The sequence below is a fragment of the Polyodon spathula genome, chromosome 2 (genome assembly GCF_017654505.1).
Source record: "Polyodon spathula isolate WHYD16114869_AA chromosome 2, ASM1765450v1, whole genome shotgun sequence".
NCBI classification, from domain to species: Eukaryota; Metazoa; Chordata; class Actinopteri; order Acipenseriformes; family Polyodontidae; genus Polyodon; species Polyodon spathula.
Window position 1 is genome coordinate 81885459 of NC_054535.1, and position 27785 is coordinate 81913243.

At 35.9% G+C, this 27785-nt stretch overlaps 2 protein-coding genes and 1 pseudogene across 4 annotated transcripts; all 3 read left to right on the forward strand.

Annotated features, from left to right (window-relative positions):
* The first annotated feature begins 4331 nt into the window (after positions 1–4331).
* LOC121302132 lies at positions 4332–5194 on the forward strand (annotated as a pseudogene).
* An 8444-nt stretch (positions 5195–13638) lies between these two features.
* Positions 13639–27723, forward strand: LOC121302100 (growth arrest and DNA damage-inducible protein GADD45 gamma-like). Of its 3 annotated transcripts, XR_005947683.1 has the most exons (4): positions 13639–13897; positions 14010–14214; positions 14435–14738; positions 27421–27723. XR_005947683.1 is itself a non-coding variant. In XM_041231931.1 (3 exons), exons 1-3 carry the CDS (start codon positions 13797–13799, stop codon positions 27233–27235), a joined length of 429 nt encoding a protein of 142 aa, XP_041087865.1. In that variant the 5' UTR covers positions 13782–13796; the 3' UTR covers positions 27236–27723. The 3 variants fall into 3 exon arrangements, 2 of the variants coding, with proteins under 2 accessions (XP_041087865.1, XP_041087858.1); XM_041231931.1 differs by lacking the exons at positions 14010–14214; positions 14435–14738 and adding an exon at positions 26694–26907 and having other exon boundaries at positions 13782–13897; positions 27122–27723; XM_041231924.1 differs by lacking the exons at positions 13639–13897; positions 14010–14214; positions 14435–14738 and adding exons at positions 26401–26599; positions 26694–26907 and having other exon boundaries at positions 27122–27723.
* LOC121302121 (growth arrest and DNA damage-inducible protein GADD45 gamma-like) lies at positions 21331–22389 on the forward strand. The gene is made up of 3 exons (XM_041231945.1): positions 21331–21479; positions 21598–21802; positions 21930–22389. The coding sequence occupies exons 1-3, from the start codon at positions 21379–21381 to the stop codon at positions 22041–22043; spliced, it is 420 nt and encodes a 139-aa protein (XP_041087879.1). The 5' UTR covers positions 21331–21378; the 3' UTR covers positions 22044–22389.
* Positions 27724–27785: the final 62 nt, after the last annotated feature.

Below are 27785 nucleotides of genomic sequence, written 5' to 3' on the forward strand. Positions count from 1 at the left end.
AGGCCATCTAGTGGTCAGACCTCATAGTTTCCTGCGCACAGACCGTACAGTACAGTATTTGATATTTAACTACTTATTTATTTTTTTATTTCTGACTTTCTCGTAATTTTTGCAGGAGGACTGTAAACAAGGTGTTGACTGAATTTACACAACAAAACAGACCTGCAGTAATAAAAATAATAATAATAAAACATTCTGTAGATTTATTTTAACAGCATATGTGTAATAATACATTTATAAACCAAATAAATATTTAAGAGCAAATACACAGACCATTTTGATTATATTGCCCATCTTAAGTTTTGGATTCTGATAAAGTAGCACCCTCTAGTGGACCCTTATCCAGGCAACATGGTTTAAATATAGTACAATAATTCACATCACAAAAAAAAAAGAGAAAAACAAACTGCAAGGTAAATTACATTATTCAATTTCTGATAAGAAGTCACTGAAATTAATATCCTAATACTAGCTTGTCTTTGCTTCAACAGTATGTAAATTAGTTGGGTTCTCTGCCGATTCTGGTTAGCAATAACGAAAGTCCATCATTAATTTTGAAAGACTTCAGTGGGTAATCATATTTATTAACAGTACAGTGTTTCCAAAGTGATCCTGTTTTGAGAAAGCCTACTGCTCAATAGAAAGGGGGTACAATGTCAAAAGTCCTTTTTAAAATGTTGCATTAAATCATTTCAAAACATTTGCGTGCCTCCCATTCTTTCTCCTCATCCTAAGATACCATATAGCCTGTATTCCCGAGGCTTGAAGTAACTGGAAGTAGGTATTAATGCTTGGTGTTACTGTTGTAATTCACATATTAATGCTATCGTTTTCACAGTATCTGTCATTACAGAAGTCAAGTGGTATTGATCATTGCTGATAATGTCCAATAATGTGAAAGGATGATAAAATGTCAAGGGCAATATGCAAACTGAAAGAGAAGTCAGTCCACGCCTTAAAGAAACATGTTAGAGGGCTTTTGGTGTAATCATCTTAGTCTCTCACAACTTGTCGACATGGAAAGTTGTTTTATTATGTCTGTAGGGACAGGATTAGTTGCTCAATCTAATGTTTTTTTCTTTTATTCCTGCACACAACTCTACACAGATAAATGCCACGGGTCACAGTGACCCGAAACATCTTATTTGTATACATGACTTGTTCTAAAAAAATAAACAACGCAAAGGTTCTGTTTTCTGTGTATAAGTTCATGACCCCAACTTAGGAAAAGTCATCAAATATTATAAGGAACATGAAAAGTAAAATAGCATTAAAGCTAATTTGAAACTAGAATCAGGTTAAATAGACCTAAATCCTAATAGGAGAGTTAAGAAGGTACGTGAAATAATGCAGATAAAGGGATGGCAAGTTTTTTTTTTTTTGATGCTTGAGATGGTGAGAAACTTGAATATACATAACTGTGTCAGCCAGGCTTATTAGGAATAGATGGATGTGATCCGCTGCACAATACTTGATGTGATATAGGCAACTTTCTTTTTTAAACGGTTCTTTTTTCTATGTAAAATATCATGCATATTGACGGTAAATGAGATACCTATTATTATTATTATTATTATTATTATTATTAGAAAAAAGGAACAACTTCCACAAAATACAACTAATGAACTAATGATCATTGTATATGTTGACTTTCTTGCCTAGAGAATCTAGTAGTCTTATATTGTTGAATTAGAAATTGAACAAATAAGATAATTGCTCTCTTATTAAGTAAGCTAAGTAATTATTCAGATATAACATTTACACTATGAAACAGGTTACAGAGGAAAACTGCCCTATTATTTCAGATGTTTAGTTTTGAAGTATTGTGCTGAATTACACTACCCAGTATTTTATTATATATAATAATATTATTATATTATATTAATATTATAATTGATCACCTTTGAATCTTGACCTCTTTACTGGGGTCCAGTCACCCATAATTATTAATATTATTAATTTATTTATTTTATTGTGTGTGTATGTATATATAATATATATATATATATATATATATATATATATATATATATATATATATATATATATATATATAGACACACACACACACACACACACACGTATATTATATGATGGGTGGGTGGGTACATGCCTGATAAGAAAATGATCATGTTAAAGTCAAAGCATCCCAGGATGGATATATAGTAAATGATCGATACAGTGCCTCAGTGGAAGAGAATATATGAAACAGCCTCATGTAACACAAGTGGAATCCTGCTGTATTGTGTCAGGGCTAATTTAAAAAAAAAAGTTAAAGCTATAAGCAAGTCGAAACAATGTATATAATAAATATATAGCCTATATGTGTATTGATACCAACTGAGCAGTTAAACCAGGCACACCCCTTGGACGACATATGTTCGTGGTGTTTGAAAGCAGCAGAATTTTGCATGTGATGAGTCTGCAGTCATTTTTTCGGTCTGAATTGATTAATTGCGATTGTAATAGTTCTTACCACTAGATGGCAGAACTAAACCACAGATACATGAGGTCCAACTCAAGTAAATTGAGTGTTTTGTGATTGGAAGTATATGGGGCTTTATACCAAAAAGAATGCCCCTTCTTATTTTTGATTATCTGTTTTTTTAAACCGCAATACAATAGTTAGGGCTGGCTTGGCCATGGAAAAAGCCGCGGTATAGAATTTGATAGAATTATGAGGACTTCATTAAATAGGCTTAAACAATTAGTGTACACAAATTAAAGATTTTAAAATTTATTTTACATCTCTTATATTTCAAGTCAAATGATAATTTAAAGATATCTCAAATTAATTTATAGATGTTTCTAAATATCTAAAGATATCTCTAAATAATTTCCAGATATCTGTAAATATTTGAAGATATAGTTATTTCGAGATATCTTCATATGATTTAGCTATATCTTTAAATGAACAGGAAATAATTTTGAGATATCTTGAAATGATTTCGAGATGTCTTTAAAACTGCAATCTTAAGAGATCTCTAAATGACAGTTTGACGTACCATGCTAGCAAAATCAACATGATTTATTTAAAGATATCTGTAAATCAATGTAAGACATTTTATTTCATTTTTTGATATCTTTAATTGAAAAATGATATAAGATTATATATATCTATATATATATATATATATATATATATCTATATATATGATATAATATATTATATATATATATGTATATATATAATATATAGATTTAAAATTAAATTCTATATCGTAAAAAACGTACATGTTAATTTCTGTATAATTTAAGTTAAAGCTACTTATCGACTATGGCTATATAGTTATATCTTAAAATACAATCTGAGATATCTCTAAATGATAATTTGGCTTAATATACTCTTAGACTACAATTAAAAATGTCATCAGGATCTGTATTTTCATTTGGTCATCACAAAGGCTAATGGTTAGTGATTATGTTGTTGTTTACATTATAAATTTATGGACAGTATTGAACAAAGTTCTCTTTTTCAGGTGTGGTTAGCAGGTTTCTTTTTTACACCATGCTATCACGTTATTGTGTGTGTGTGTGTGTGTGTGTGTGTGATAAGTGGTTGGAGAGCTTATTTTAATAATTGATCGTACTATAATTAGACTGTTATGCAGTTTGTGTGTGTGTGGATTTTTGATTATGCCGATTGTTCTGCTGTTACAACAAAAAACGAGTCAAATGTTACCTTCCCCCAACTTCAAGAAAAAGTGACAGGTGGAGCATAACTGCTGAAAAAAAAAAAAAAAAAAAAAAAAAAAAAAAAAATGGGATCCCAGATGCCACACGCCTAACTTTAACTATTGTCCTTATTCTTTACAAATGCAAAGCAGCTAGCCTGTGCCACTGTCCTTGTCACACACATCCATCTCATTGCTGTGCAACCTGCAGACTACCAGACGACAGGACAATCTATTTGCATACATTCTCCAATATATGTGATGTAGCGTAATAATAGAGGCACACGTGTTGATGCAGAAACGTTGATTGTGTAGCAATGCAATATTTGCTGCAAGTGGAAACTTTTATTTTAAATTATATCTTCTATTTTGTAATGATTACATATTCTGTATCAAGTACGTCCCAGAAAGTTAACAAAAGAAGTAGACTTCAGATATGCTAATCCGTGACACCAGCCGCAATAATTGCTTGGGTTTTATCTGCTGGGAGCCAATCAACAAATTGTGCATTGGGGCACCCCGCCCATGGAGTGTGGAGTAGTTTTGAGTCTACAGTGTAAAGCAGGGGGTCCAGTGCTGAGGTGATGTACATAATCTTTGTTTTGGGTTTCAGCGCTTTTTTGAATATTATTAAACAAATAAGCCAATAACTTCAGAATGCAATGTACTGGCAAAGCATTGGAGGAACTTCTGGTCTCCGTTAAAAGTCAGGACTGTTTGACAGTTGGAGTGTACGAGTCATGAATGTGCAAGTATCACTTCTGTTTCTTAGTTTAACATTGCATTTAGATGTTAAAACTTTATATTACTGCCATGGATATAGACTATTATAATCCTAACGTCTTGCTATTGATTTTTCTTATGCAGTGATCCAGACTGCTTGGCTTTCTGTGTTCTGGCAACTGACTAGGAGTACGAATGCGACATCGCCCTGCAGATCCACATCAGCTTAATCCAGGCGTTCTGCTTTGATAACGGCATCGACAACGTGAGAATGAATGACACCCACCGACTGGCTGAGATTCTGGGCAATACTGATGAGTCTGGCGCACCTAAAGACGTGAATTGCATTCTTGTTATGGTATGTATCTTTTAAAAACCTTTATTATTTTGTTATTGGATTATAATTTGTAACTTTTTTTTTAATGTAACAAACACTAAATGCTGCCCCCTTTTGTTACAGAATCCAAGTGAAGATACTCTGCACGACCCTGCTCTGGAAAAGCTGAGCTTGTTCTGTGTGTGAGGAGTGTCGCATCTTCAGTGAATGGGTCCCTGCTATCACACTCCCTGAGCGTTGAACTGAGACACGTCAACTCCTGTTGGGGATGCGTAACCTTCGTTCATCATGGAATACATGATGACCCATCAAATTCTTGAAGTCTGTGGATCATCCTGTTGAGGAATCAGATGCGGAATCGGGAAGTGGCTGGAACAGGCGTGCTGAAGAGCCTTGTGAGGTAGATGGATGGTTCATACCAAGGTGCCCCCACTTTCCAGATGGAGTGGGGGCTGGTATACCATGGAAAAGAGTGGGGGAGTACTCTTGTTTGGGGTCTGTGTGAAGAGCGGTCAGAGGAATACAAGTAAAATAGGACTAATGCAGAGAATATGTGAACACACAAAGTAACATGTGAACTCTTGAATGAAATTATATTGTCAGCACTACTGTAAAAAGAAAGCAGACAACAAATAGAATTATCTGTCATGATTTAATGTTGAGACTTTCTGTGCCTGTAAATTGCAATAAATATTTAATGCACATTTGTGTCCTGTAGTGTCCACGTTTGCGTATGTTCATTATATGTCTAACCTTCATCACACTTTTTTGAATGCATAATTTACATTAATATTTTTGACTAAAATATAGTATGTTTCAAATAAGTCACAGGCTAATGTAAAATATAGTAGATTGTAGAAGTGTGCATTAAGCATTCATTTTATAATGCTAAAATATATAATATTTAAACTTAAAAATGTAGACTATTTCTGATAATAGGCCCAGAAAAGTTAACAAAATATGTAACATGTATACATCGTATTCAAATATATTTACACTGGAGAGAATGTATACAGTTTCAGTTTCATTTTCATTTAAACTGTGCACTAAACGTATATTGTCTTGAACTTTTTGGTGCCACAAAAAAATCCACAAAAGTTGTTTAGAGTTTGGTTGTATCGGTTAAGTGACAGACCAGTCATTCAATTTCCTCACCTTCCTGAGCATCAATAATCCAGTCCAGTAGGTTTATGTGGACATGATCTGCTGCTTGATTGATACACAATAATGTGATAAAGGCCACGTTGTGGAGTGTGAGTGTGACAGTATATTTTGAATTGTTTAGTTACATATAGAGTATCAATACATACAATGTGTTTTAACTGCAAACAAGTGTCAATACCACGTCTTGAGCCTAAGCATCTGCATTTCAGCTATACATGTTTTTATATAATAACCTATAAACACAGCTATCTACAATATGTAATGTAAGATGTGGAGCTAGAAAATACTGCAGAAAGCACATTCTCCCCGTTCTTGAACAAAAACCTAACCAAGTGGCAGCTGGAGCCGTTTTGGTAAAGGAAATGAATCAATTGTCCTAATCTGCAGATGTCACCGGGCGACCTTTGGTTATTGTGTTTTCTCTTTAGAAATGCACACTAGCTGTGCACAATATTTGGATCATATATCATAGTACTTCTATCTTGGCGGTACAGTCAAGTATCTCACCAGGTTTTAGTATGATTAGTAGTATTGGCTAAGCAGCAGCACAATGGAATAGGGTCTCCTAAAACGAGCTGTCAATATTAGATACAGCTAAGGATTGCCTTTTCTTCTCTGAATTAGCATATATATATATATATATATATATATATATATATATATATATATATATATATATATATATATATATATATATATATATTAATTATATATATTATATCACATACAAGAATTCAGATTACACCATTGATCTCATTTTTGGATATTTGGTGTATTTATTTTATACTAAATGTATTTAATTTAATAAAAAGCTTTTCAAACAGACAAAATAAAAACACATCAATTTAATACACCATCTGAGTTTGTATTTTTTTTTTTTGGTTTTATCTTGTACATTAGAAATCTTGCACATTACTACTTTCAAAAATAAACTTTCTCTTTGTTACTTGTATTTCACAATTCCTAACAAATTTTGTGACACGTCTCTCGACAGACCCCAAACCCATGAGTAACAGTATATCATTTTCTGTGAACAGTTTTTTTTTTATTGTTTTAACCTTAGCAAAAAAAAAAAAACAAAGAACATAGACATAATTGTAAAAAAAAAAAAGTAAGAAACAAAAAAATAGAATAAATGATGACAAAAATAAATATACAAATGCATACAGACAAAAAGAAATTAATACAACATATCGTAAAACTGTGGGAAACTCCATTGAGAATATGCTCAGCTATGACATCAACTGCTGTCGACCATGAATTTAGAGTAGCCGAACTGGCTAAGCGTAGCCTTGCCGTGGATGTTTCTAATAAAATAATCTCACTATAAAAAGCATTATATAAAATAAAGATTGATTGATTGATTGCAATGATTTAAACATTTTCCTTTGTATAGTCTTGTGCTGACTGATGTAGCCCATGCTATTGAACCACATGTTTAAGAATTAAACATAAATATTATAGGACAAATTATAAACCTATTTTAGTGGTTACTTAATTGTGTTAACCTTACTTTAGACTCACAGAAAAAAAGCATCGGAGCTGAATATTGGAGTCCCAACCAAACAGATGTCAACGCCCTTTGGTTCTGGAGGTTTGGACAGACTGGTGCCTGTAGTAAACATCATTACACACACAAACATGTAAAATGTGTTTCTTATGTTGTTTGTTTAAAATGCAGAAATATTTGAAAACTTTGTCTCATTGCCTATATAGTGGAATTGGTTAAAAGTGAATTGTGGAAATACATTTGGGGCCTTTCAATAGTTTGGTATATAAATATCTGACAGCTGTCCAATCATTTGTGAGCAGAGGTGGGGTGTTAATATGCCGGGTAAGCATTGAATTTTGCTGACTGTTATTGAGAAAAATAATACATTTCAGTATTTAGAATTTCTCTCTCTCTCTCTCTCTCTCTCTCTCTCTCTCTCTCTCTCTCTCTCTCTCTCTCTCTCTATATATATATATATATATATATATATATATATATATATATATATATATACAGTACTGTGCAAAAGTTTTAGGCAGGTGTGAAAAAATGCTGTAAAGTAAGAATGCTTTCAAAAATAGACATGTTAATAGTTTATATTTATCAATTAACAAAATGCAAAGTGAGTGAACAGAAGAAAAGTCTACATCGAATCCATGTTTGGTGTGACCACCCTTTGCCTTCAAAACAGCATCAATTCTTCTAGGTGCACTTGCACACAGTTTTTGAAGGAACTCGGCAGGTAGGTTGGCCCAAACATCTTGGAGAACTAAACACAGTTCTTCTGTGGATTTAGGCCGCCTCAGTTGCTTCTCTCTCTCATGTAATCCCAGACAGACTCAATAATGTTGAGATCAGGGCTCTGTGGGGGCCATACCATCACTTCCAGGACTCCTTGTTCTTCTTTACGCTGAAGATAGATCTTAATGACTTTTGCTGTACGTTTGGGGTCGTTGTCATGCTGCAGAATAAATTTGGGGCCAAGCAGATGCCTCCCTGATGGTACTGCATGATAGATAAGTATCTGCCTGTACTTCTCTGCAGACATTCATTTGTGTACTGCTCTCCAGCCCTTTGGCAAACAAATTGCCTTCTGCTACAGCCAAATATTTCAAATTTTGACTCATTAGTCCAGAGCACCTGTTGCCATTTTGTTTGTGTTTTCAAGCAGTGTTTTCATGCATAGCTGAGTCGCTTGGCCTTGTTTCCACGTCAGAGGTATGGCTTTTTGGCCGCAAGTCTTCCATGAAGGTCATTTCTGACCAGACTTCTCCGGACAGTAAATGGGTGTACCAGGGTCCCACTGTTTTCTGCCAATTCTGAGCTGATGGCACTGCTGGACATCTTCCGATTGCGAAGGGAAGTAAGCATGATGTGTCTTTCATCTGCTGCAGTAAGTTTCCTTGGCCGACCACTGCATCTATGGTCCCCAATGTTGCCCGTTTATTTGTGCTTCTTCAAAAGAGCTTGGACAGCACATCTGGAAACCCCTGTCTGCTTTGAAATTTCTGCCTGGGAGAGACCTTGCTGATGTAATATAACTACCTTGTGTCTTGTTGCTGTGCTCAGTCTTGTCATGGTGTATGACTTTTGACAGTAAACTGTCTTCAGCAACCTCACCTTGTTAGCTGAGTTTGGCTGTTCCTCACCCAGTTTTATTCCTCCTATACAGCTGTTTCTGTTTCAGTTAATGATTGTGTTTCAACCTACGTATTGAATTGATGATCATTAGCACCTGTTTGGTATAATTGTTTAATCATACACCTGACTATATGCCTACAAAATCCTTACCTTTGTTCAAGTGTACCTAGAAGAATTAATGCTGTTTTGAAGGCAAAGGGTGGTCACACCAGATATGGATTTGATTTAGATTTTTCTTCTGTTCACTCACTTTGCATTTAGTTAATTGATAAATATAATCTATTAACATGTCTATTTTTGAAAGCATTCTTACTTTACAGCATTTTTTCACACCTGCCTAAAACTTTTGCACAGTACTATATATATATATATATATATATATATATATATATATATATATATATATATATAGATAGAGAGAGAGAGAGAGAGAGAGAGAGAGAGAGAGAGAGAGAGAGAGAGAGAGAGAGAGAGAGATAGAAATGTATTATTTTTCTCAATAGTCAGCGAAATTCAGTGCTTACCCTGCATATTAACACCCCGCCTCTGCTCACGAATGATTGGACAGCTGTGAGATCTTTCACTTTCCATTGGCTACTCACTTGCTTTCAATTTTCATGCAGAATACTGTGAAAGGCCTCTGCTTGCTTATGATTGGACAGCTGTGTAAAACTTGGGAGATATTTGACTCTCCTATTGGTTAAACTTACTGTCAGTACCTGCAACTGAAACAGACTCAATTTATGTCCACCCAGCTAACTTATGATTGGGCTACTGCAGAGAAAATGCAGATATTCAATTGGTTAATCATATGTATCTCAGAGGCCCTTCAGGAATAAAAAAAAAGGTTGAGTTATCTTCAGCGTACGTAAAAGCCAAATGAAGTGGCAGGTGGAGCAGTGCTTTCAATAAAGTAAAAATATTCTATTGTCCTAGCCTAGCCCACACGTTGAAGTCTGGCCACTATTTGGTTACTCTTTACAAAAGCAAAGCAGTATGTGCTTTGCGCAATCTGCTTCACTTGCCAATTGTCCATTAAGCCAACATAATGTCAAGGTCAGTCGAAAAATAACCGAATAGCATAATATGCAAATCCAAGCTTGTTGTTGTACATACAGTATTCTACACTGAGTGTCTTCAGAATCTGTGATAAGGTACTGTAGCATTACTATGGTATAAATGCACTGCTTTGAAAAGAAAACATGCTGATAGAAAACAAAAGTGTATCTGTTGATATGAATTACTTAAAGCAAATAATTCCAATAATAAATTGATTGTTAGTTTGAAACTTTTGTCAATATTGTTTTATTGATCGCCTCAGAGTTTACCAGGGCATTTACTAGTGCAATTGTTGAGGAGTACTACCAAATTCTTAAACTACTTATAAAAAGGAAAACACACACACACACACGCACGCACGCAAGCACGCATCCACCCACCTACCCACGCGCGCGCGCGCAGCACTCACACACACACACACGTGTGATTTGCACTGGTACGGGTATTCATGCAAAGAGACATAATGTGTGATGGTGGAGATAGCACAAGAGAATATGAATGACATCATTCCTCTACTTTAACAAGAAGCAGCTGGAGCAATGTTGCTATTCAGTCCGACGATGGCCGGACGTCCACCCTTACACGAGCCTCAATGAGGCAGTGGTAACGTGAACAGTTTCCAGTCTATAAAACAGTTTTTTTCCGAAAGCATTCGACCGGAGCAGCACTTTTTTGGAACATTTTAATCACTAATGCAATTGAACAAGTTCAAGAATGCAGTACTTTCCTGAAAAAGCACTAGAGGAGCTTCTGGTCTCTGCGCAAAATTAGGAATGTCTAACAGTTGGAGTCAACAGACCCTGCTGTGGAAAAGCTGAGCCTGTTCTGTGAAGAAAGCCGCAGCTTCAGTGAATGGGTCCCTGCCATAACACTCCCTGTGCGATGAACTGAGACACGTCAGCTCCTGTTGGGGATGCCTTTCTTCATTGAATTATCATAATGGAATACATGGGCGACTCGTCAAATTCTCGAAATCGTGTACTGTGTTGAGGAATCAGATGCGAAATCGGGAAGTCGCTGAAACAGTCGTGCTGAAGGGCTTTGCGACACAGGTGGAGGGTTCACTTGCAAGGTGCAATGAGGGCTGGTATACCATAGTAAAGAGAGGGCGAGTACTCCTGAGGAGACTCGTCAGAGAGGAAGAAACGACACAAAAAAGCCTTTTGTAAATTCTAAAGCATCAAACTAACCATTTTTGTTTGGAACTGATTGAAACAAAAACATGCTTTGAAGATGCAGATGGGCTGAAAGTAAAACAACTGCAAAGCGTTAAGAAATACAGAAAACATATTTTTCAATCTATTAGGACACTGGATATTTAGGATATTTAGACACATCAATCAATTGTCATGTTTTTTTTTTTAAATTATGTTTTATGTTTGTTTATATACCTGTTAAGTTATTGAAAAACAAAGCGTGTGTAAACACTATTGAATGCTGTGAAATTATTATGTCGTATGTTGATCTATAAGGACATTTACACGATAGTTTGATTTTAACACGAACCAGACAATTGTTTGCGAGGGTGTTTTAAGATGTTTACTTTATAGTGTTTTTAGTACAAAAAGCTATGGAAAGCATACACGCAGCAACAGCTTAATTAAGCCCCATTGGAAGAATTCAACAGTAGGCTACTTTATAGTTTGAAGAAATGTACCAAAATACTACATTAAAATATACTATGTTCAGTAAATCTTTCTGCATTAGCTATTTAAGGATGTTTGGTGTAACTTTCATCCAGTGTAAATAAAAAAAAAAAAGTTTATTAATTAATCATAATTAAGATTTTTCAGTATATGGGATAAGATGAAATGGATAGGCAATTAAAAATTGAGTCGTTGACACCATCTAAAACTTAATTATCTAAAAAAAAAACAAAAAAAAACTTCAAAGTCATCCTTAAGCAAAGCTGTGTAGAAGCTAACCAATCGCCCTGTTACTCTCCTGCAACTTTCATTGAAAAAAACAAACAAACAAACAAAAAAACAATTTATGAACTGGGTGTGTTTCTGAAGTAATTTAGTACCGCTTTGTATTACCGCTTTCTTAACGTTTATTGCAGGAATTCAATTTAAGCAGTCAACATGTGCCCGTAAGTCTTCGTAAAAATAATATAATTGTAATACTAGCTTTTTCCACTAGAGGGCAAGGCTGCATAATATAAAAACAGCACGCTGACACGTTTGAAAGTTAATGAAGGATGAGCTGTTTTGATTGCCTTTTTTAATGTAATTAACATATTTTGTCTTTATAGAAATATAAATTATAATTCACTGTAATTCAGAGGAGCAAATAGCAATGTATTATAATACTGTTTTTCTTTAGCAATATATAAATACAAGCAAGTAACGATTTACTTTTTGGTTTGTTTACTTTGGACCATAAACTCGAACAACATTTGCAGATTGCTAGGGATATAACATATGTTTTAAGTCCAACAATACTTCAGGCAATGTGTGAATTACAAGACCCATTAAACATAATTGATACATTGGCCTGAATTTCTCTGGCATGCTGGTTTCATTTGATGCTGTCTGCCTTTTTATTAGCTACACAAATGAAGGGTCTTCTAATTAATTTTATGGTCATTTTAATTATTAGAGATAGCGTCATGGTGCCAAAACAGTGCTGTTTGAATAAAATGATCAGGCTGTAAAATATACAAGAGGTAAAACACAACAGTGACTGGACCCCTCTATATCTATCGGTGACTTGAAAACGGTAGTTCACCATACATATATCCACTTAAAATTATTCATATGTTCAACATACTGACAGATGAGCATGTACCTTCATAGACCGCCAAATTCTAATTACAAAATAAATAAATAAATAATCATTGTGTCTTTTTTCATTTTAAACGTAAGTTGTATTTGTAAAAATATGTTCAAATAGATTATTTTTGAGCCCGAGCTAGAATTTCAGAAACACAAACAGTGAACATTTGCATTTGCAGGTTGGCTTCACGTCAAAATTTAGAAGCGTCACCCTCCCCAACTTCAAGAAAGTAATCTGGAGCAATGTTGACTTTATGGGAAAACAATATTTAGAAAGTGTTCAGACTCCAGATGCCACGCGCCGAAGTTAGGTCATTGTTCATACAATCTTTAGAAATGCAAACTAGAGGGGTGTGCAAAGCACATCCTCTGACCTTGCGACTTTCGAACTTTGTAGTAAATGACTTTAAATAGACCTATATATAGTTTTGAAAATAAACGGTTTGATTTGCAGTGGTATAACATGCATAAGGCATTTATTTGCAAGAGTTTTGGACTTTTAATAGACGAAAACGCATTTTAAAAAACAATGTCATCCTATCAAAACGAATAAAGAAATACACTTTTGAAATTGGTAAAATTAATACAAGTGTAATATATCTGTTTAAAATGATTTATATTGAAATGTATCAATCAAACTTTTATTTGAAGTACTGTAATGCTGAGGATTAAATGGGAAGGCTCAAGTCTGCCTAGTAACTGTAAACAAAGGAGCAGATTTCGGGTATTGTATTGTTATCATTCACCAGTGGCGTGCACTGACACGAGCCACAAAAGTAGCCAATTAGACAAGGGGCTAAGGAACACCTCGCCCACAGTTTAGCAGCGTGTGCACCCAGGCTATAAAGCTCAGAAACACATCACTTCTACAGAGCTGCTTGCTAACTGCACAAGTCTGTGAGTACCCTGAACAAGCTAATCATCTCAGAATGCAGTTTGCTGGGAAAGCGTTGGAGGAGCTTTTGGTCTTTGCAAAAAGTCAGGAATGTCTGACTCTTGGAGTCTACGATTCTGCAAAAGTCATGAATGTGTAAGTGTTGTTCGTTTTGACTACACCTATTCGTTTAGATGTTAAAGCATGATATTGCTTGTACTCGAGAAGTATAAAATGCTAATGTCTTGCTGTTATTTTTCCTTTGCAGTGATCCAGACTGTGTGGCGTTTTGTGTTCTGGCAACTGATGAGGAGTATAACGGTGACATCGCCCTGCAGATCCACTTCACCTTAATCCAGGCGTTCTGCTTTGATAACGGCATCGACATCGTGAGAGTGAATGACACCCAGCGACTGGCTGAGATTCTGAGCGACACCGATGAGTCAGAAGATGTGCACTGCATTCTTGTCACGGTATGGATCTTTTAAAACTCGATCTTATTGTCAGTGCAACGATAGTTTACTGTTGTTTTTGCTACAGGTATTAAATGTTCTTTTCTTTCGTCCAATTGGAGATACTATATATAATATTTTTATAACCTTTTTAAAATTTTATTATGGATTATAATATGTAACGTTTTATGTTTTTCTTTTTAATGTAACAAACATTAAATGCTGCCCCCTTTTGTTACAGAATCCAAGTGAAGATACTCTGGACGACCCTGCTCTGGAAAAGCTGAGCTTGTTTTGTGAGGAGTGTCGCAGCTTCAATGAATGGGTCCCTGCTATCACACTCCCTGAGCGTTGAACTGAGACACGTCAACTCCTGTTGGGGATGCGTAACCTTCGTTTAATTATCATCATGGAATACATGGGTTACCCATCAAATTCCTGAAATGTGTTGATTATCCTGTTGAGGAATCAGATGCGGAATCGGGAAGTGGCTGGAACAGACGTGCTGAAGAGCCTTGCGAGGTAGATGGACGTTTCATACCAAGGTGCTCCCACTTTCCAGATGGAGTGGGGGCTGGTATATCATGGAAAAGAGTGGGGGAGTACTCTTGAGTGGGGTCTGTGTGGAGACTTATAAGGGAGGAAAAGAGGACTGATAAAGAGCATATATGAGTATGGGAAGTTCTAAATGAATTTATTGTGATGAAATGAACATCTGTTGTGAAAAGTTTTGAAGTGAGACAGTAGTGAACATGAAGATGTACACCATCAAGAGCTTTTGATACACAGTCATATTTTCTTGTAAGACTATCAAATGAACTAGAAATAAAGCATAGTTTAAGAATGTGAAAAATGTTGAAATTCTTTATTAAATATAAATATTTAAAACTGTGTTAACTATAAATAATTAAAACTCTGTGTTAAGAATTTTACAGGTTTACATTAACCACAAAATATTGAATTAAACAGGAATCAGTGACATCACATTTTGTTCTTGAACTATCAGTGATTTACCCTTGTTGTTATGATGGTGTTTTCATAGATTTATTGACATGTATGTGATGTAAATATAGGCACAATGCAAATAATTGTGGATGCAAAATTAAAATTGCATTGCAGCCAGGCAATTATTTTGCACTGCACCCAATGTAAGCTTAAGAGCAGTGCAAATTACTCAACACACACAAACAATGAGATCATCAGTCTGTTTAGTGGCTGCGCTTGCACAGTTAGGAGTACAGAGAGCAGGAGTCGCTGTATGACATTTGTGGACGACTAAAATACAAACAAAAAAAAAATATGTCAGAAAGGCAGCAAAGTCCTCTTGGTGCACGGAAAAGAAAAGTTTTATGAGGTTACAGCATGAAACTGAGCTGTTTGCAAAAACGTCAGCCAACATCAGTTATGATAGTATCCTTAGGAAATGATATGTATTGACCTGCCCTTTTTAACATGACATCCATAAATTTGCCTAGCACTGGAGTGGATTGGGCGATCCCTTCAAACATTCCAACTGTGGTCTGAAAGGAACCACAGGCTAAGTACTGCAGAAAACACAGCAATTTCACATTTCTAGCACCCTCAATTCAGCTATGAGGTCAAGGATGACCTGTGGAGTGAGACGATAACGCATTAGCACTCCATCCTCCGGCATCACAAACAAAATGACTCTGGGATTGAATATGCAGGGACAATACTACTATAGGCTATTATGATTGCATGAAACATTACAAAAAATGAAAATAATACAGATGGTACACCTAAGGATTAGAACTTTTATCCTCCTAAACAATTATGCAACAGATATTTCACAGACATTATAATAAAGTTATATAGCACCTTTCACAAAGCGCCGTATAAGATATGCGACTGGGAAGTGTGAACTATGCATCAGCTGTAGAGTCACTTACAACAACGTCTCACCCAAAAGACGGAGCACAGGTGACTTGCTCAGGGTCACATAACGAGTCAGTGGCTGAGGTGGGATTTGAACCAGTGTCCTGCTTGTTACAAGCATGTTTCTTTAACCACAGGACCATACAACCTCCTCTGATAATACCTTTATGGCAATATAAAAAAAAAAAAAAAGAAAATGGAAGTCCGCTACACATAGGCAAAATAAAGTAAATGAAACATTTATTGTCCAATAAATGCTCAAAACAACATTTTACTTTACAAGATTATTGTATTAATGCTGAATTTACCCACTAAATGGTGAATCTGTACAGGATAAAGTGTTGGGACAGCGAAACTATTTACAGCAAACATAAGCTTGCAATGCTTTCTGAGATGAAACGCACGAGCACTGGTTTTATAGACTCTGCCTTGACTAAGCAGGTGGGATAAAGGTTGGGCTGGGTTAAAGTATAGGACTGCTGATTGTGTTGTTACTTAGCCTGTTCTATTGTAGAATATAACATGATAAAATGTGATTTGAGAAGTTGCAAAGTGTGCTGTATTCCATGGTAAAAGCAAACTGTATATAAACCTCAGACAAAACAGTAAAGATTGCAGTAAAAAATGAAAACAGTAATCCATAAGAGTTCACCAAGTTAAATTTCCTTTATCAGCATGTGTCCTACAAATTCTGAAAGCCAAGACACATATACATACAAGCATACATGCATAGGTTTTTCTAAAATGAAACGTTTTACATAACAGTATATTTGTTGTGACTATAGCCCAAAGTAATTAACTGGCTACAGTAGTGTGCAACTTTATTGGCACATCTCAAGATTTGTCATATGTATCATTTATATACCTACCTTTAGGAAAACCTCAGGGAGTGAGAATTTACATTTCAGCACTGAAAATCCGCATAAGTGAATGGAAGTGAATGAGTGATGATGATAATGATTGCAATTGCAGATGATTTATGACTGTGAAGGGCGCTCAGGGTCCGACCGAAATATATATTTGAGCGGAAATCTCGTCCGCAGGTGCCCAACGGCTACCTGCGCGGGGCCGGCTGGAAATACACGAACAGATCCATACATCCCAGTATGAAATCCGTGCCTGAGGGGCGCCCTTCCTCCAGGCTCTAAGCGGTCAACTCCCGTTTCGATCTCCCAGCGCTTGACTGAACAGCCGAAACAAAAAAGAAGCGACACGAATGAATAGTACACAAGCTTCTACGCGCTTGCTGTATTGGTTATAGGCGGATTCTCCTTCCAGAAAAGCAACCAAGTTTACAATTTTGGTCAGTAATCAGTGGTGTAGAAACAACAGGCACTCGTGTGAAAATGTTAGATCACTTTCTGCTTTAATTAGGCATCTTAAATAACTTATAAAACATATCATGCATTTTACCATTTGTAGCTATGTATTCCTAATATACTATTGTATAAATTAATTACAAGTATGGCCTATTAAAGTCATCAATTAAATTGGACAATCACTAATTTTCCAATTTTTGACAATTTTTCAAGTTTGCAGTTCCAGTTGTTTGATTTCATATACACAACAAAGTAAAACAACAGAAGCAATGAGGTGTTCTAATACATTTGCGCACTACACTATCGTATGAGGTAATTTTGCAAATAATATTGCGGTGGAGCCAGAGTTCAAAACTTTTTTGATATGTTGATTAATAGGCAGATTAGATTGGAACTATTTTATTTCAATTGACTGCAAGGCATTTGATGCATTTTAAACTGTAATAAAGCATAGTAAACATCTTGTAAACTATTGGTAAATATATTACATAAAACACACAGTAAATGCATATAGTAAATGCGTAATGAAATTAAAAGGCAAGATGAATATTTAGCATTTTGCAGATATGCTATGCACGTATGTTAACAATGTAAGATTACCCCCCCCCCCCCCCCCCCCCCCCCCCCCCCCCCCACCCCCCCCCCCCCCCCCCCCCCCCCACACACACACACACTTCAGGAAAGAAATCCAAGTGGCATCTGGAGCAGTGTTGCCGAGGAAAGGAAGCGATTGTCCAAACTCCCAGATGCCACACTCCGAAGATGTGGGGTCATTGTTCAGACATCCTTTAGAAATGCAAACTAGAGGCGTGCACCGAGCACACACATACGTTGACCTTGCAGACTTTCTGCACAATCATAAATAAAATATATAGCAGCCTAGAATAATGAGTTTAAATACTCCTATTACTTAGTCTAGTATTAGACTCTTTCTTCGCTTCAAGAGGAATAATAATGCATTGAATTGCAAGAGCTGAGAATCGCTAATAAAGGACATAATCAGAAAACTGTAACAATATAAAATACCATGTTCTACTGAATAGAAAGGTCTTCTGTGTAGAAGTGGTTTAACTTAAGACACATTCTGCAAACACACTTTTTTAAAAAAGTATTTCAATGTTAAATATTAGTCTGCCAGGTAACTGAAAACAAAGCAAAGAGACTGGATATTGTTACTCTACACCAGCGGAATGTTCAGACACGAGTGACAATTTTATTTAAAGCAATCAGCTAGGAAAAAGATATAAGGGACACCCTGCCCATAGTGGAGCAAGGTTTTTAGGGTTTAAATGTAGATCAACACTTCTAAACTCATACAGACACACTTTATTGCTGCGCATATTTGTGAGTACCCTGAACAAGCCAATCATCCTATTCTACAGGGCTGGAAAAGCATGGAGGGGCTTCTGGTCTCCGCAGTCAGGAATGTGAAGGCCTACCTATATTGTTTGTTTGGATTACAGCCATTCACTCACATCTTGAACCTATTGTTGTTTGCTGTATAGTTAGCATAAAATGCCTGATTTACTATTTTCTATATTTATATAGTAATCATGTTTTAATGTAAGCCTGTATTACTGAGAAACAAAGCATATTTTACAAAAATACAAAACATGGCAATGCTTTTGTAAAACATTTTGAATACACATGTTAAGAGTTTCTGAGGTTTATATTCATGACAGAAAGTTTAATTTAACAGGAAGAAGTGACATGACAGTATATTTTGGAGAATCAATGATTTATCCTAATATTTACGAGAGTATTTAAGAGATGTACTACCATTTAGTGTTAGTCAATAATCCCCAGTATCAGTCTAATATCAAGGAATATCAGCATTTCTGTTTAGCATCAATTTACTAAAAACACCATGGAAAGCAAAGTTGTATGATCAATTTAACGAAACCTCGAAACAAAAATGCTACATATTTATAGGCCTATAGCAACATATTGAATTCTAATTTAGAAAAAAAAGTTATTGTATTAAATTGAAAGTTATATATTTCAAAGCACAACTCAGTTTTGGAGTGGTCCATGCATAAAGCTGAGTACATAAAACATGTCTCTTTACTTCACAGACAAAATACAATTTGTACAGTAACAACTGATAAGAAACACAGAGATCTGGTTCACAATGACACGTTAGATCTCAGTGTACTGAACATCTACCAGAGAGCAAATGAAAACCAATGCAAATAAAGCTGTCATGTTTATTTCCATGTAAGTACTGTATACTATGTACATGTAACAAGACATATTTTGGTAATGCTGATTTTACCCACTAGATGGTGAAACTGCACAGCATTTAAACATAACATAATGTGCTAAAGTCTCTCCAGTGCTTTCCAAACAACATTTGCAGACCCATTTATCTGAGGCAATCCATCTGAAGTAAAAGATTGCTGGGTTTTCGAACTACAAAGGAAGGTAGCCACAATTAAACCCCATCCTCTGTTCCCAGTGGAGGGGGAGCAGTTTTAAAGAGAATAGACTAGCAGCACGTGTGCACTTCACAGCTCAGAAATCCAGCACACACATAATACATACTGCACATGCACACATGCATGGCTAAATAGATCTATAGATAGGCTGCATACATACGATTTTCTAACATGGAACGTGTTTATATATTTTTTTTCAGATGAGTATTTTTTGTTGTCACTGGTCTAAAAAATAAAGTGTCTAGAATTGTATTGCAGGACCCATAAACATAATCTTAACAGTAAATGCGGCTGGCATACACGTTGTCTGGTAGTTGCTTTGTTTATCGGCTACACAAGGTAAGCATATGCTAATGCATGTTACAATAATTATTCTAGGTGAGACCAGTGCGTAAATGCATGCTCTTCTTTTAGATGAAGGCTCAGGTCAGCTAAAAAAAAAATATTAGGATTATTCTAATTCGATGTCCTCATTGAGGAACTTTACAAAGCAAATTAAGAATAGGCTTACAATTCACTTCATCATATCTAGCAAAATTCTAAAACAGTCGAATATAAACATGAATATAACCTTTTTGATACATTGGACAAGCAATTTATACTTGTAAAGAAAGCTATATAAATTATAATTTAACATCTTTTGGTTCACATATGATTACTTTGTTTCTTTTGAAATGCTCAAGTTTAGGGGTTTGGTTATTTTTTAATCAGAAGAATCGCAGGAACACTTGCATTTACATGTAGGCTGCACAGTAACATTTTACGGTACAAAAATCAGCCTCCCCCAAATTCTATTCAAGTGATGACAGCTGCAACACGGGTGACTTGAAAAAAAAAAAAAAAAAAAAACACAGATGCCACACGCCGAAGTTGGGTCATTGTTCGGACACTCTTTAGAAATGCAAACTAGAGGCGTGTGCCGAGCACAGTGCAGGCACATCACTCACCAACTATCTGCGTACTAAAGTATAAGATCTGTTTATAGTTATATATTTTTATTTTGTAAATTAATTGCTTGACTGGAATAATATGAAAAATGCGTTTTTTTGTAAGAGTTTATTGTTTTTAATAAACTAAAAGGCGTGTTTATTTATTTATTTATTTTTTAAACACAACAATGACATTATGCAATTTAAAGAAATAGATCTATAATATTACTGCTTTAAATAGTTTACATTAAATACGGGACAATCACAATGGAATTTGAAGTATTTTGATGTTAAGCGGTCTGCCCAGCAACTGTTAATAAAATAAACACATTTCGGGGTTGTGTCATTTGTTAACTCACAGGCACGAGCCACAAAAAAAAAAAAAAAAAAAAAAAAAAAAAAAAAAAAAAAAAAAAAAAACCCCAGCTCCAGACGATCGTTCTAGTAGCCTATTAGAGAAGGGGGCTAGCACCCCGCCCATAGCTGAAGAGAGTAGTTTCCAGGCTATAAAACTCAAACACCAAGATATCTAAACCCCATACAGCCAGGCACGCTTGCTCGCTGAAAGTCTTTGTGGGTATATTACGAGCTAATCATCTCAGAATGCAGTGTGCTGGCAAAGCACTGGAGGAGCTTCTGGTCTCCGCTAAAAGTCAGGAATGTCTGACAGTTGGAGTGTATGAGTCTGCAAAACTCATGAATGTGTAAGTATCCACTTGTTTGTCTGGTCTATGTATTCATTTAGATGTTGAAACTTTATTTGTGTTATAAATCGATTAGCATACAACCCTAACACGTCTTGCTATTATTTTTATTTTGCAGTGATCCAGACTGTGTGGCTTTCTGTGTTCTGGCAACTGACAAGGAGTATAAATGCGACATCGCCCTGCAGATCCACTTCACCTTAATCCAGGCGTTCTGCTTTGATAACGGCATCGACATTGTGAGAGTGAATGACACACAGCGACTGGCTGAGATTCTGGGCAACACTGATGAGTCTAAAGATGTGCATTGCATTCTTGTCACGGTATGGATCTTTTTGGAACTTTTTCTTTATCAATTTTCTATATAATTATAATGTTTTGTATGTGTGTGTGTGTGTGTGTTTATTTTTTATGTAACAAACACTAAATGTGTCTCACATTTTGTTACAGAATCCAAGTGAAGATACATTGGACGACCCTGCTCTGGAAAAGCTGAGCCTGTTCTGTGAAGAAAGCCGCATCTTCAATGAATGGGTCCCTGCCATAACACTCCCTGAGCGATGAACTGAGACACGTCAACTCCTGTTGGGGTTGCTTAACCTTCATTGAATCATCATAATGTGATACATGGGTGACCCGTCAAATTCCCGAAATCTGTGGATTATCCTATTGAATAATCAGATGAGGAAACGGAAAGTCGCTGGAACAGATGTGCGGTAGGACCTTGAGACTCAAGGACCAAGGTGTCCTCACTTTCCAGAGGGAGTGGGGGCTGGTATACCAGGTGGTGGCGCTGCTCTTGAGCTTGGACAGGAGGAAAAGCTAAAGAGCATAATGGAAATTCCAATGTCATTTCTTTAGCTGAAATGAACTGGTGCAAAGTTTGCAAATAAAAACTGCTCTTAAAATGGGAGGTCTATTTGGTGCTATTTTTGTAACATACCTCAGCAAGTAGCTGTGAAAGAAGAACAATTCTGTTGGGAAATGTGTTTGAAATAAGATGATTTGAACAGGTAGTTTATATATATATATATATATATATATATATATATATATATATATATATATATATATATATATACACACACACACACACACACACACACACACACACACACACACACACACACACACATATCTGTTGTAAGACTATGAGAAACAAAATGCATTTTACTAAACTGCAAAAGGTTGCAGTTATTTTGAGAAACATTTTCAATACTTTGAAATAAAAAATAAACACATATTGTATCCTGTGTTGGGAGTTTCTGAGGTTTATTTGTTAACAATAAAATGTTGAATTTAACAGAAATCAGGTGCATCACAGTTTGTCTTGAAGACTCAATGAAGTAGCCTAATATTTATTAGGGTGTTGTTCCCCCAAACCAGTCTGGGGTATTGACATTTCTGTTTAGCATCAGCTTACAAACAGTGGTGTGAAACATTAGGGAAGGAAAAGAGTAATTGGCATCTTGATGATAAGACATAAAAAAGTACAATATATTCGTAGGCCAAAGCAAAATGCTTCCACATTATAAAGGCATCGCACAGTGTAATAAGACATACCAAAAGCATATTAAAAACAAAACAAAACAAAAAAGCCAATTAAATGCACATACAGTACCATGGGAAAAGTGCAAAATAAATAAATAAATAATTTACCATGGTAAAATGTTGTAAGGGATGATTCCACAAAATATGTTAAAATGAATTGTATAAATAGATCTGTTCATGTTAATGTCTAGACAAGTACAATGTACAATTACAATGACGTATATGATAATATATAGATATATATATATATATATATATTATATAATATATATATATATATGGTGTATATATATGGTTCTACGTAATTATGCATTAAATAAGAAGAATTCTAAATATGTTATTTACAAAAGACGAGTATGCTATTGCTGTCATAACCAATAATAGTTTACTCTAAAATATATTTGTGGTAATGCTAACTTTGCCCATTAGATGGCGAACTTGCGCAATATTTAAACATCACAAACATGAGCGGAGACTTTCTACACCAGGGGTGGCGTCCAATCACATTCCTGAAGGGCCAGTACTCTGCAGGTTTAAAATGAGAGCATACTACTTTAGGGTCTGAATTAAGGTTTCAAGGGTTTGAACAAAGACCAGGAGTGGAAGGGACAACTTAGGTCACCCCTGTTCTACACTATTTACAGAGACCACAATCTTCTTCAGCTTTTTCCCCGGGGGCATTGCATTCTGAAATATTGTTTGTTTTCAATAAACATGCTTTGAAAAGGTAATAAAGCAGCGTTTAGAAGGACTGCCGCTGGTTTTATACTCTCTGTGCTAACTAAGCAGGTAGGATCAGGATCCCAAGTGGGTACTGGAGAGAAATATATGATAGCTGATTTTACTGAGCACATTCTATTGGAGCAGGTTGATTCAATCAGTAAGGGAATCATAAAAAGTGATTTCACAAGTTCATTTAAATTATTACAAGGCAATGCCTTGCAAAGTTCACAGTGTTCCATGGTAAAAGCACGCCATTGTGTAGTAAACTACAGGTAAAGATCATCATTGTGATAAAGAAATAGACATACAGAGCACAAGCATGAGGAAATCATGCATAACTACAAAAGGAAGCACATTTTCACATATGTCCTGAAAGCCAACACACACACACACACACACACACACACACACACACACACACACACACACACACACACACACACACAGACACACTCATATAGCAATATACAGTACATACTGTACATGCATACCTAGATTCTCTAAAATTGAATGTATTTATCAGACAGTTGTGTTGTGACTTCTACAAAATGTAATTGTTGTGGCTTGTGCCAAGGTGGCAAAATTTGATGACCTATATAGACCCAATAATCAAAGATTAAAAATCATGCAGATGCTGGGTAAGGATACGTGGTTAGGCTGCTACAAACAAGATTTTTGGCAAAGTAAAGTATGTAATCGACCAGAAGTTTATTTTTTAATTTTTAAATTTATTTTATTTTATTTTCGTGTATTAAAATAGTAAATCATTGATAAAATGTGAAATAACAGAGCTGTATGGTAACTCATGGGGTATCCAGGGATGATATTATGGTAATGCCATAGTAATCATTTTGCAGGCAGGGCTATACATCTAAATTAACTTTTTAACATACAAAAGCCACCCTCCCCCAACTTCAAAAAGAAATCCAAGTGACAGCTGGAGCAGTGTTGCTGAGTGAAAAAAAAAAACAAAAAAAAAAAAACCCTTCAACTCCCAGATGCCACATGCCGAAGTGGGACCATTCTGTGTAAAAATTCAAAGCACTATAGATGCGTGTGCCGAGCTCGGTGCATGCACATCCCCTGACCTGACCTTACCGAATTTTTGCACATTTATAACGTTAACTTTATAACAGTCTACAACGATAAATTAGTTGAAATAGTACTAGTGCAAAAATTGTAGGCTCTGTGCGTTAACAAAGTTGTCTAACTGTCAGTAGTATAAGCAGCAAAATGAATTCATTTACGAGAGGTTTGTTCATAATTTAAATAAATCCGTTTTGCAAACAAATAAAAAAAACTGAGTTTAGAAGTACTGCTCCTGGTTTTATAGCATCGCTGTGCTAAGCAGTTCGGATCGGACATACTGAGCATATATTGGAACATGTAGCCACAATGGACACGATAATATAAACATGAAAAAAGGTGATTGGACAAGTTCGTTTAAATTATTGTTAAGCAATACCTTGGTAAAACCAAAGTATAGTAAACTACATGCAAACCCATAAAGATCATTGTAAAAAAAAAAAAAAAAAAAGAAAAAAAAGCTAAACAAATGGGGATAAACAAATGCGAAATACGCAACATCAGCATGAGGAAAGCTTGTACAGCTGCAAAATTACAGCAAATATACCGCTATGTTAACATTGTTGACTCACTGAATCACTAGGGGGCGCTTTGGCTACACTTTGGACTGCGAAGCAATTACAGATCACTTAAAAACAAAAAAAAAAAAAAAAAAAAAACAAACAAAAGCAAAACATACAACATTCAACAGCTGTTGAATCGAAAAACATACTGGAACAGCCTCTTAAAGTAATCTAAATGCAAAACTTGAACCGGCATTTGCTTCTAAAGGGATAGTTCTGCAGTAACAGATTGCGTGATGGGAGAGATAGCAGTAGCCAATGCAAACACCACCCTCCCCCAACCTCAAGAACTCCCCCATGCAAGTGGCAGGTGCAGCTGTGTTGCTATGAAGGGGAACCAATCTATTGTCCAAAGCTCAAGATGACACACGCCGAAGCTTAGTCATTCTCTACTCTCTTGGTAAATGCAAACCAGCGTCGCGTGCCATTCACAATCAACATACAATCTTTATTTTTATATAGCGCCTTTCATAGTGGACCACCATTACAAAGCACTTTACAAGATACGAACATATAAGAGATGCCAAGGTCAGGGAGTACAAATGATGAGATTTCAAGTAAAGAAAAGAAGAAGAAAAAATACCGTGGAACTTTGTGATAACATAATTTCTCTAAATATCTGAATATATAGCACAGGTACTGGTAAATATGGTTTATATAATAAAATCTGTTTTGTTGTCGCTGACCTTAAAAACAAACAGCATTTCATTGCTTCGTGTACTGGAGTACATGCAATAAATGCAACATTTTCAGGTTGCGTTGCCAAAATTAAGCAGCTTGCAAGACAACGTTTTTTTAAACTGCACAACTATTTTCTAACTTCAAGTATGTCCAATATATAGCACCATAACAAAACAAAAGAAGGACAGTCATTGTTATCCCGCCCCTTGTACAAGCCTGACACGTACCAAAACCTCAGCGTACCCAATCAGCAGCGGCAGACGTAGCCCACACGCCCACAAGGAAACCGTAGGCTATAAAAACGCAGACCAGTTTAATTCAGTTTATACAACTTGAGAACTTGTGTAATGCTTGTGTTAAACCAGAACTTGGTGTAGATATGACTCTTGAAGAAGTTCGCGGACAGGGATGCACTATGCAGCTTGCTGGCAAAGCACTGGGGGAGCTTCTGGCCTCTGCACAAAGCCAAGAATGTCTGACGGTTGGAGTCTACGAATCTGCAAAAGTGATGAATGTGTAAGTATTGCATTATTCCTAGTTGTTGCACAGTCACAACGGCACTCGACTATAGATCGCTATATGCTAACGTCTTGCTATTTTTATTTTGCAGTGATCCAGACTGCGTGGCTTTCTGTGTTCTGGCAACTGATGAGGAGTACGAATGCGACATCGCCCTGCAGATCCACTTCACCTTAATCCAGGCGTTCTGCTTTGATAACGGCATCGACATCGTGAGAGTGAATGACACCCACCGACTGGCTGAGATTCTGGGAAACTCTGATGAGTCTGGCGAACCTAAAGATGTGCATTGTATTCTTGTCACGGTATGTTTAATTTCAAATCTGATCTTTGTTTTCTAACGCCAACTTAATATGATTTTTGTTCTTTTTGTGACCTGCACTAAAAGTTAACGATTTTACATTTTGTTACTGAATACCCGATCTTATTATTGGTATAAAGATAGTTTAACGTATGTTTTATTTTGTTTCTGCTACCTGTATTAATTACATTATTTTTTAATTCTTATTATTTCATCAGAATACAAGTGAAGATACTCTGGACGACCCTGCTCTGGAAAAGCTGAGCTTGTTCTGTGAGGAGTGTCGCAGCTTCAATGAATGGGTCCCTGCTATCACACTCCCTGAGCGTTGAACCGAGATACGTCCTGTTGGGGATGCTTAACCTTCGTTGAATTATCATCATGGAATACATGGTTGACCCATCAGATTCCTGAAGTCTGTGGATTATCCTGTTGAGGAATCAGATTCAGAATCGGGAAGTGGCTGGAACAGGGGTGCTGAAGAGCCTTGCGAGGTAGATGGACGTTTCATACCAAGGTGCCCCCACTTTCCAGATGGAGTGGGGGCTGGTATACCATGGAAAAGAGTGGAGTTTTATTGAGTTCGGGATCAGTGTGGAGATTTCAGAGGGATACAGAAAATCTATTAGAAAAGACTTACGCTTACGTTTTAAGAAAGCAAACAGATTACAATATGGTTATGAAGCAGATGGCCTGATGTAACATTACTGTATACAAAACTTTCAAAGTAAAACAAACGTTTACAGAGTGTTGCTATGTACTGTAATGGAATGAGTTTGATGTTGAATTACTGTGAAACAAAATAAATCTTTTAAAATGATCTTTGTCATGTGTTTTGCCAATGTTTTTTCTTTGTATAAAAAAGGTGATTGTATAAAAAAG

Bases quoted from the DNA above. Each gene is read 5' to 3' on its own strand.
- LOC121302121 (XM_041231945.1), top strand. From the start codon at position 21,379: ATGCAGTGTGCTGGCAAAGCACTGGAGGAGCTTCTGGTCTCCGCTAAA. The intron at 21,480-21,597 runs GTAAGTATCCAC...TTTATTTTGCAG, and splicing joins TCTGCAAAACTCATGAATGT to TGATCCAGACTGTGTGGCTT. The intron at 21,803-21,929 runs GTATGGATCTTT...ATTTTGTTACAG, and splicing joins TGCATTGCATTCTTGTCACG to AATCCAAGTGAAGATACATT.
- LOC121302100 (XM_041231924.1), top strand. From the start codon at position 26,463: ATGACTCTTGAAGAAGTTCGCGGACAGGGATGCACTATGCAGCTTGCT. The intron at 26,600-26,693 runs GTAAGTATTGCA...TTTATTTTGCAG, and splicing joins TCTGCAAAAGTGATGAATGT to TGATCCAGACTGCGTGGCTT. The intron at 26,908-27,121 runs GTATGTTTAATT...TTATTTCATCAG, and splicing joins TGCATTGTATTCTTGTCACG to AATACAAGTGAAGATACTCT.